We start from the raw sequence: 10,988 nt of genomic DNA, 5'->3' as shown, positions 1-10,988 counted from the left end.
TACTGAAATGAATATTTCTATCAAGTTATAAAATAAAAATAACAATTGTAAGAACGTCTTTCATTCTGAATGTAATAGTTTTGTATAATTAGTATTGTTGAAGTTATAGACTGAAACCAGGAGATTAAAAATTGTTACTTAAAATTTCATTCTTCGCTAAATACTATGTTTGTTGAGACTATTAAATTATTAATTATTATAAGTTAGACATTTTTTCTAGTTAATGTATACAATTATAATAACTTACTGCTATTAAAAGTATTAATATGTTTTGAGAAATAAATTAATGATAAAAATATGTTTCTATTGATTATTTTCAAATATTAAGAATATAAGTATTTCCAGTAACATTATTTAGTGTCTAGCTTCGGATGTAGGAATAATTGAACTCATTAATGCTATACACTATACAGTATAGCAGCGTAGTACATCAAATCATCTAGTAAGTAATGCGACTTTTCTTCGTTGCTGTATATTAGATTCACATTACTTGTAACGCGACTTAATAATTTAGAATTGTAAGGGCGGTTGTTCGCGGCTACAAAGCGCGAAATGTCGCGCAGTCTCTAAATATACTGCGTCAATTAATTTTTATGTACACGATTGTCGTCAGGACAACGGTATGGACATGGTAATCCTTACGTGTCTTGAATAGTAAAAACATTCAGTACTTAGTGAAAGTGAACGTTAAAAATATTAATAAAAAAATGTCTAACTACGTAACACCAATCCTTTATTTAAATATGGGTGGCGAAATGTTATATGTTCTACAGCAAAGACTGAAAGCACAGAAGATTAGTGTTGATAAATCTGTACAAGGCTAGTGTTTAATTCTTTTGTAATAAGTATATTATTTATAATTAACAAAAGAAATGTACGCTATATATCGTTACCATTCTTTGTATGTTATAATGTGAATTTACATTTTAAATGAATTTTTTTCAACTTTTATACAATATCAATATACAATGTTTCGCCTAGTTAATGAGATTACTATCACTATTTTTAGTGATAGAAGGTGTAACTGCTGCTTTATTCAATCCTAAAATATTATGTTCTATATTTGAGGAAGGATATATGAATGGAATACCTGCCATAAGATCCACTTTAGAGGCTGTTGTATTATCGTCCATAGTAAAACTAGATACAAATAGCATGAATAAACTATTCGATCTAATGATTATGATGGTTAAATATCAATTAACTGCAGCTACCGGCCCTAAAGAAGTTATTCTATTAACGTTAAATCACACAGACGCAATGCGTGATATGGTCAGTAATCCGACAGTACAACGATGTCTTGGGATGTTACATCAGATGGTGATTGATGTAAGTATTTTGTATTCCAATTAAATTATTTATTTATGCTAATTTTATATAAATAATTCATTATTCGTTCTATAGATATTTGAAGACTTAACTTGTGAAGAAGTCTGGAATATCAGAAATAACTGCTTGAAAGAATTAGAATCATATTGTGTAAGGGTATCTATCCTTCTTAGGTTTGGATTACAAAATGATGATGGCACTTTTAATGTAACGTCTAGTAGATATAACGAAAAATACGAAGAAAACAGGAGTAGTTTTTCTGATATGAAATTGCGGGATATGCATCGCAAAACGATTGGTGGCTCATTCAATCTTTTTGGTGAACGTGTTACTTTACTAGGTAAAAACATGTAAGTAGAGAACAAAGACAATTTCAATCGTGTTGGATTACAAGCATACTAAATAATTGTCACACAGGTATGCAATGACTTCTGAAATGTTGAAGCTAACACTAAAGGAAGAGCATCAAGATTATTCGAAAGATTGTGGTGCAAAAGCAGAACTTGGTATGTTAGCTGTTCAACTGGGAACTGAAGAAACTACATATAAAAGACCTTTTACTTTGAATTTATTTTTAAATAATGATCATGATAATACAAATATGGAACAAGATAATTCTGATTCTAAAGAAGATAATACAAGTAATGCAGATACTACAAAAAATGAAAAAACAGTATGTAATAAAGATTATAAAGCAAAACTTGATAATGTGCTTGCAGATTTTTCTGAAGATAACATTAAAGACTTAGAAAACCAAATGTTCATATTGGACATATTAGAGAACATAGAATAGTTTCGTATGACATATTTTTAAGTTATATAATAAATAAACTAAACTTGTACATTTTGTCTATACTTATATACAACTATCTTTCGGTATAAATAAATATTTCTACATGTAACTCTGACATTGGGTGTAGCTAGTTGCCACACCTCCCCCCCCTCCCCAGGACGGAAAAAGGTGTGTTTTGCCCCATCCTACAAGAAAAAAATTGGATTTTGACCTCCCTCTCCCCCTTGCCTGAGTTACAAAATTTTTGCATAACATTTAATATTGCAGTATAATTTGAAATACGACCAACAGCCTCTATTAATAAAACGCATACATTTTCAAGAATTTATGAAACAAAATAAAATGTGTCTGGCTACGTACGGCCTTTTTCACTGTAGCAGTCGATGTGTTAATATTTTTGCCCCCCTCCCGACTGATAACCTGGCTACGCCCATGACTGTAACATGGCAATACTTTTTGTAATATGCCAACAATTTTTTATTGATACATCTAATATTATGTTTATTGCATACTGCACAAAATCTTACTTAAAAATGTATAACAGTGTATGTATCACATTTAAAATTAAAAAGCCTTTATAACACAACGAATGTGTCAATATTATTTTTAGCATGTAAGAGTTATAAATATACATGAAACGCGGCTGTTTTATTAAGAAACTAAAAAATTCTTATCTTAAAAAAAATCACTTTAAGATTTAGTCATATCTAAAATATACTTTACACCAGTTCGACCATCAATGTTAAGTGCATTTATAACTGCTTCTTGAAACTGACAAAATGGAATTAACTTATGTGGTGGAGCTTTTAATTTCTTTTGTTGGAATAATGTTCCTAATTCAGTGAACATGTTTACACGTTCTTTGGAATTCATATTTGCCTTTGTCCATGCTGTCATCCAGAATCCTTTTAAAGTTATATCCTATACATTTCATTGAATTATTATTATTTGTCTCAGATTTAAGAACAATATAAGTTATTACACAAATTATAATTACCTTAAAAATAAGTGCTGAAGTTGGAACTGTTATAGGTTCCCTAGACATACCACCATAAGTTACCATAATACCTCCATGTGCTAACTGCCTCAAACAATCTAATGCATTTTGTCCACATATGCAGTTAAGAGCTAATTTGGGTGATGGTAACTTCTTACTTTTAAAAATTTGTGTTTTCCTTATTTCATCTTCAGTCAATATTTCATCTGCACCCAATTTGGTCAAATGATCCTAAAAAGATTTCCAGTATTACATAGGGATTTACAAACTTAACACATTAGTATTCATCTACCTTTAGTTCTTGTATATTTGGTCTATCTCTGACAACGCTGACTGATTTATAGTTCCATGTTTTACATAATTGTATAACCATTTGTCCTACTGCAGAATTTCCACCATTTTGAATCACAGTATCTCCGGGTGTCAATGATACAAAGTCTTTTAACATTCTATATGCTGTACATGGATTTACATTTAACATACTAGCTTCTATGGCTCCAACATTTTTTGGAATCTGAAATTTTGATATGAGTTATAACATTGATGCAACAATACATAAACTGAACATTTAATTTTATTTTTTAAATTGTTATTTTACCTTCATAAGCTCATCTGAATTATAATTTGCGTGTGTTCTCCATGTTCCTAAATTCGTACCATTTGGAATAACTCTGTCACCAACTGTTAGGTTTTTCACATTAGATCCGATAGCTATTACTTCACCAACTCCTTCATTTCCTGGAATAGCTGGTAAAGGTGGTTTACTTGGATATTTGCCTTGTATTGTATTTATATCTGCTGGATTAACAGGTGCTAATAACCACTTTACAGAAACCTTTACAAAGAATGATTCATGTAATTGTTTCATAACAAATAGTTAGAACGATTACAAGACAGATTCTTATACAGTAATTTACTAATTACTTTCTTCCTGAAATAATTAATTACCTGATTATTTTCTGGTTGATTAATAGCTTGTGTTGTAATGTGTAAAACATCTGCAGGTTCTCCATATTCTTTGTAAAACAAGGATTTTACAGAATCTAATTTCGGATCTATGCTCATTTGACGAATTAACGTAAAATTTTTTGTAATCGATCGTGATAATGGTAAAGCTGATTTTCTTATGTACATAACCATTTTCTTGTTCAATATAATGGTTTACATGAAATTTGATTTTAAATGTCACAAGATGAGCCCTCTCCGGCGCGTTGGAATGACTCTTCGTATGATTCTTCTATTTAAATAGTAAATTAAATATCAAAATTACTAAAAATCATCAATATTATATAAAAGAAACATTTAGACTATATGTGTACATATATACATAATATATGTATGTACACATATATTTATGTAATATATGTTATTTATATACATATATATATATACCAATTTATGTACATATGTATGTAAGTATGTATGTATGTACATAATATTCTGGTCTAAATGGGTCTAAAGAAAATTCAAACCAAAATTTGCTAACAATATTGGTAACGCGTATTATTTGATTCACAAAACATGAATTTTCATATAATTTCAATAGTGTACGAACAATATCAGATAATATCTACATATGTATATATTTATATAGTACTTATCTATTTCGTACAAAAGTGATGCATTTGTTGTGTCAATAAAATGTTCTGCAATTACGAAATTATGTACATATATATGCTGATCCGTTATGTTATAATGAAATTTTTTTATGGTTAATACCAAACATATTTAAGATAAAAGATTTTATGCGTATTCAAGTAAGGAATTCCCATAATATATCAAGCAAATTTATACTTAATAATTATAAAGTTAAGATAATTCTCTTATCTCGAGAAACGTGAGTTAAGTGGAAAATTAGTAATTAGTACATATTTCCTGATATGAGTTTATTAACCTCGAAGTGTTCCGCTATGTAGTCAGTCGCTGTTTGACATTTCTATGGATGACATCATAATAAGTTCGTGATTTAATTACGTTCAACGATAGTTTTGTATTGTGTTATGTAAATAACGAAACAAGTACGTAAATTAATATAAGACCAAGTAATCCACGTAGCTTATTTAGATAAAGAAATCAAATCACTAAATATATATGTATGTTACATATATTCTGTTATCATTTTATGTCTTCATGCATTTATATTCATTGTTAGAAATCTTTGTATAAAACAAGTTGAATCACGTAGTTTTATGTTTTTGTGCATTAATTACCTGTTTATATGTGTGTATATATGTATATATATGTATACATTCAATTAAAAATTATCTTTTCAGGGAATACAAAAAATGATAGCATCAGAAATAGGTTCAACAAACAATGAACCTGTACACATTAAGATTGGAAGTGAAAAGGCTCCACTAATTCATGGGAGAAGTGTTCTTCACAGATTAAGTAATTTCTTCAGAATTGGTAGAGTTCTGCACACTGAAGGAGATGGATATGTTGAATTTGGTAGTTTGGGCACAGATAGTGGTCGTACTTTGGGAACATTTGCCGGTGTGTTTAGTCCAGTCACATTATCCATGTTCAGTGCCTTAATTTTTATACGAATGGGTATTTTTACATTGTATAGTTAATTAATGAAAAAAAGTACTTTCCCATTAATTCTACATTGTAATATCAATTCTACATTCCAGGATATATTGTGGGCAATGCAGGATTACTTGTAACTTTGACACAATTTGTAATTGCTTATGGAATTTTGGTGTTCACTGTAGCATCTGTATGTGCAATTTCAACAAATGGAGCAGTTGAGGGAGGAGGTGCTTATTGTATCCTTGACAGATAATTATTTATTGTTATGAAATATTTTTAGTATCTGTGATAATTAGTGAGTCATTGAGCAACAATATATGCTATTCAGGGATAATGTATCAATCAACGTTGCAACTAACACACATAAAACTACATATATTGCTTTTTATCACATTGTGTAACTATGAGTATCCTTATTCAAATAATAATTCATAGCCTGAAAGAATTTATAAGATTCAAAGTTACAATTATTTATAATGACAGCTTGTGTAATATATTAGAAATATTGTATATCTTTTTTAAATAGTTAAAATAATGTTTATATTAAGATTTTGTAAAACCAGTAATAAATTTTCCTTATTAATTATTATACAGTCATGATTAGTCGTACTCTTGGACCAGAATTTGGTGGTTCAATCGGTACATTATTTTTTATGGCCAACATTGTATCAAGTGCACTTTGTATCTCTGGCTGCGCAGAAGGATTGATAGAAAATTTTGGGCCATCTGGTTATTTGGCTGGCAAGAGTGCACTTATTCCAGATGGTAGATGGTGGCGATTCTTATATTGTTCCGTATTAAACACTGCCAACTTATTAGTATGCCTAATAGGAGCAACAATGTTTGCAAAAACAAGTGTTGCTATTTTGGCAGTTGTTTGTGTTTGTTTGTCTAGTGTTTTTATAAGCTTTTTGGCACAAGGATCTATGGAGGTAATAATGTAAACTTTAAACAAATTTATTATAGTGGTATACTTGTGAATACTTATTCATACTATTGTTTTCATTGTAGATACCAATTCCAGATGCAAATACACTGGTTCAGAATGCAACTGCCCATGTTAATGGTAGTTATACAGGGTTGTTATCATCTACCCTTGTGAGTAACCTGTATTCAAATTATAGTCAGGATTATTCAAGTAGTGGAGTAATGACTGATTTTGCCAGTGTTTTTGGTGTATTATTCAGTGGGGTAACTGGTATAATGGCTGGAGCTAACATGAGTGGTAATTTCCAGGGTAGTTTATTAATTTATACTTTCTGTACACTTCAGTATTAAATATTTTATATCTGTTTATAGGGGAATTGAAAAATCCAGGGAGAAACATTCCACGTGGAACTTTATCGGCTGTATTGTTTACATTTATATGTTACATTCTTTTATCTATTCTAACAGCTGCCAGTACAAGTCGGTTTTTATTGCAAAATGATTTTATGTACATGATGCCGATTAATATTTGGCCACCATTTGTAGCAGTTGGTATATTAACCGCAACATTTAGTGCTGGATTAAGTAATTTAATAGGATCTAGTAGAGTACTGGAAGCATTAGCAAAAGATAATGTCTTTGGTAAATCAAATTTTGAAATTTCTACAAGTTATCTTTTGTATTTATTCACCTTGTTTATATTCTATACTTTCAACATTTGCAGGATCTGGATTAAACTTTGTAACACAAGGAACTTGGAAAGGAAATCCAATTGCTGCAGTTTTTACATCATGGACATTGGTTCAAATAATTTTACTTGTAGGTTCCTTGAACACTATTGCTCAAATTAATTCGGTATTGTTTTTATTAAGTTATTTAGCTACCAATTTGGCTTGTCTTGGACTTGAGCTCGCGAGTGCTCCAAACTTTAGGTACCTTTTTATTTGAACTTGTGTTACATTAAGTATTAACGTCAATGTTTAGTATTATACATTTTATATGTTTGTACTTTATTTTACAGACCAACGTTCAATTATTTTACGTGGCACACAGCGACAATTGGACTTTTCGGAACATTAATAATGATGTTCGTTATAAATAGCATTTATGCTTCCAGTAGCATAATACTATGCTTGATATTAATTATTGTACTGCATTTATTTTCTCCGAGTAAAAATGCGCCGTGGGGAAGTATATCACAGGCATTGATATTCCATCAAGTTAGGAAATATTTATTAATGCTCGATTCGCGCAAAGACCATGTGAAGTTTTGGCGACCACAAATGCTTTTAATGGTAGCTTCGCCACGATCAGCATGTCCACTTATAGATTTTGTAAATGATTTGAAGAAAGGTGGACTTTATGTAATTGGGCACGTAAAAGTTGGAGAATTTTCGGGTCAAAATATTGACCCTACCATAGAAGAATATCCACATTGGTTGAGTTTAGTTGATCACATGAAAGTAAAAGCATTCATTGAATTGACAGTCACAAAAACTGTACGTGAAGGATTACATCATTTAATAAGAATATCTGGAATGGGAGCAATGAAACCAAATACAATTGTTCTTGGTTTTTATGACGAAGAAACGCAAGTAGATTTTTTCACAAATTCTCAATATGCAACAGACACATTCAAGAATGTTTCAACATTTCCAAATAGTACTGCATTCCCACTTAGACAATCAAATACGGATAAAAATTTGGATCCAGTACAATACGTTGGAATGTGTTCAGATGTTTTAAAAATGAAAAAAAATTTATGCGTGTGTAGAAACTTCCATACATTAAATAAATCGCAAATAACAAAGTAAGTGCGCAAATAGTTTCGCTATTAAATAATATAGTCGGTATTTAATTTTGTAAGTAATGCATATCATTGAATTATTTACAATTATAATGATTACTATAAAGAAATTTTTTTCTAGGAACTCTAACTTAAAATATATTGATGTATGGCCTGTAAACTTTTTTCAACCAACAGATCAAGATCCATTCGATACAACATCATTATTTATGCTTCAACTTGCATGCATTATCAACATGGTATCTGTATGGAAAAATTTACATCTGAGGGTGTTTCATTGTGAAGTTTCAGACAGTGATTCAAGTTTAAGTATATCAGATTCACAAAATTCAATTAGTGAATATCCAAGAATTTCTAACGAACATCGCATTAGGAAATTATTGAACATGTTGAGAATATCTGCATCCATTGAGAAAATTCCTAATTGGGGAACACAAGTACGAGGATTAAAAGGTAGATCTCTGATTGAATCAAGATTGGAACCCCCATATGAATCAAGTACAGAAAATACCGATAAGACTTTAAGCAATGTATCACGTTCTTACATTTTGAGGTATTTATTATTATTTTCAACACGTTTTTTGTCAAGGAATACCATGAACAATAACGGTTAATATAAATATTTTATATTCACTAATTTCATTTTTAGCGTTAATCAATTAATTAGACAGCATTCATCTCAAACTGCAACAACATTCATTTACTTGCCTGCGCCACCAGCGTCAAATACTTGGAATGAAGAGGCTATGTATCGTCAGTATCTACAGTTGTTAACGGAATTGACAGCAGATTTACCACCTACAGTATTAGTGCATGGGGTTAGTGCTGTCACATCAACAACACTATAACAAAATGTACATATATGAACATAAATTCTTACTTACTAACTTTTTAAAAAAAAGGTATAATTTAATAAATTAATTATTTAACGTTAAATTAAAATTTTCACGCTTTAAACACACTTGAAAAAATAAGTATTACTATTTAAAATACAAAAAGTATTAGAAATATTTTATTTATGATATAATTACATCGTAACTGTAAAGTTTCATAGTTAAATATTCTAGACTAATAATGCTCTTTTTATTACAATAAGAGAACCTTAATCATGTAACAAATATAGTTTATTACTGTGATAAAATAATTCTATAAGAGATTTTTCAGAACCGAATATTTTTGAAACATGTGAAATAACTTTACCAAGAAATATGTAAGCTTTATGGTAATACATTTCATACATAGAACTGTTTCTATATCGTTGTTTTGTACTGCACTTAATCTGGAAATAGGTGTAACATGATAGTTGCAATAAAAGCAGATGTAAAACTAAGATTTGTGTTATTTATATTATTATCATTAGATTGCATATTTTATGAATTTAGTAGAAAAGGAACCCTCTTTCAGGAACTTTTTTTCTAAAAGAGGTGAGTAACATGCGGAGATAATTGCTGTTACAAATTCGAACAATCGGTGGTATCGACTCTTGTCCGATAATGCAAAACACATTATTTTTCCATTGTTAGTACAACAATTTAGCACTGACAACAAAGGCTTATATGTTTTCAAATACAAGTAGTATACTTCTATTCTGCATTATCACACATAAGTGAGTAATATTTATTAATTACAATTTACAAATTTTTATTTTACATATCTTTATAATAAACAAAGATTCTATGACCGACCCCACTTTTTCACACACACGAGGTCTCTAACGTAGGCTCCGGGGGTTCTATGACCCCATAATTAATTATATGTTCACTTTTCAAATCATTATTACATATTCACATCGTAATTACGATTAAATAATTAATAGACTGACTAAACCGAAGATAATACCGAGCTAATGGCTGCAAACTTTGCATTCATTTCATAACAGCTTGTTCTATGTTGCAGCGTTCTTAGTAGGCGCAGGTAGCTAAGAAGGGAGTATGGAGAACAGGTAAAAGGAAGTACTCGATCAGCACAGTCTGTGCTAAGAGAGGAGCGGATATACTAGCCCGCGGCGAATCAGTGTATAGGAATGTGTATACATATATAAGTAGTATTTAAGGCAATTGTTAAATCTACACAAATCCATTACAAATTATTATAGAACCCCCGGAGATGGCGCCAGACTCCGTGTGGTGAGAACATGGGGTCATAGAGCCCCTGGAATGGTACCAGAGACCCCGTGTAGTGAGAACGTGGGTTCATAGGACCCCCAGAGATGGCGCCAGTAGCCCCGTTTGGTGAGAACGTGGGGTCATAGAACCCCCGGAGCATGCGCAAGAGTTTTGAAACGTGATCCTTTATCTCTGTTGCTCGTACGAGTCTCGAGCTCGGTCTAATGTTGCTCGTATAACTGCCGAAATCTAACACTTGTGCGTGCTTCCGTGAGCAAATTATATAGTAACCCCAACAACCATGACAGTTTCTGCAGATACTACTACAGCCCAAGTTTAAAAGACGTAGGCAGTAGTTAGTTTCTGTAGTAACCTGTTGGACCAGACAACTATAATTAGTATAGGATTGTACAATATTTATGCAGTTATATTTAAGACAATTCGATGAAATGAAGCTTATATTACCTGACGTATGTTTACTGGAATATACATATA

General features: G+C 30.8%; 3 protein-coding genes across 3 annotated transcripts; 2 read left to right on the top strand and 1 right to left on the bottom strand.

The window, feature by feature from the left end:
• Nucleotides 1-532: 532 nt before the first annotated feature.
• On the top strand, nucleotides 533-2,122 carry LOC107194146 (protein OSCP1). The gene is made up of 4 exons (XM_015583712.1): nucleotides 533-819; nucleotides 1,010-1,329; nucleotides 1,405-1,679; nucleotides 1,747-2,122. The coding sequence occupies exons 1-4, from the start codon at nucleotides 708-710 to the stop codon at nucleotides 2,120-2,122; spliced, it is 1,083 nt and encodes a 360-aa protein (XP_015439198.1). The 5' UTR covers nucleotides 533-707.
• Nucleotides 2,123-2,767: 645 nt separating this feature from the next.
• Nucleotides 2,768-4,293, bottom strand: LOC107194103 (probable trans-2-enoyl-CoA reductase, mitochondrial). Its single transcript, XM_015583669.1, has 5 exons — nucleotides 4,068-4,293; nucleotides 3,718-3,954; nucleotides 3,412-3,633; nucleotides 3,120-3,350; nucleotides 2,768-3,043 (listed from the first exon to the last, which is right to left on the bottom strand). The coding sequence occupies exons 1-5, from the start codon at nucleotides 4,257-4,259 to the stop codon at nucleotides 2,813-2,815; spliced, it is 1,113 nt and encodes a 370-aa protein (XP_015439155.1). The 5' UTR covers nucleotides 4,260-4,293; the 3' UTR covers nucleotides 2,768-2,812.
• An 821-nt stretch (nucleotides 4,294-5,114) lies between these two features.
• Nucleotides 5,115-9,236, top strand: LOC107194082 (solute carrier family 12 member 9). Its single transcript, XM_015583646.1, has 10 exons — nucleotides 5,115-5,137; nucleotides 5,393-5,672; nucleotides 5,756-5,890; nucleotides 6,249-6,586; nucleotides 6,666-6,879; nucleotides 6,954-7,223; nucleotides 7,306-7,513; nucleotides 7,603-8,391; nucleotides 8,510-8,941; nucleotides 9,038-9,236. Exons 2-10 carry the CDS (start codon nucleotides 5,405-5,407, stop codon nucleotides 9,234-9,236), a joined length of 2,853 nt encoding a protein of 950 aa, XP_015439132.1. The 5' UTR covers nucleotides 5,115-5,137; nucleotides 5,393-5,404.
• The last annotated feature ends 1,752 nt before the right edge of the window (nucleotides 9,237-10,988 follow it).

The sequence above is a fragment of the Dufourea novaeangliae genome, unplaced genomic scaffold, assembly GCF_001272555.1.
Source record: "Dufourea novaeangliae isolate 0120121106 unplaced genomic scaffold, ASM127255v1 scaffold21, whole genome shotgun sequence".
Lineage (NCBI taxonomy): Eukaryota > Metazoa > Arthropoda > Insecta > Hymenoptera > Halictidae > Dufourea > Dufourea novaeangliae.
Note: the sequence above shows the minus strand (reverse complement) of the source record. Positions and strands in the feature narration are given on the sequence as shown.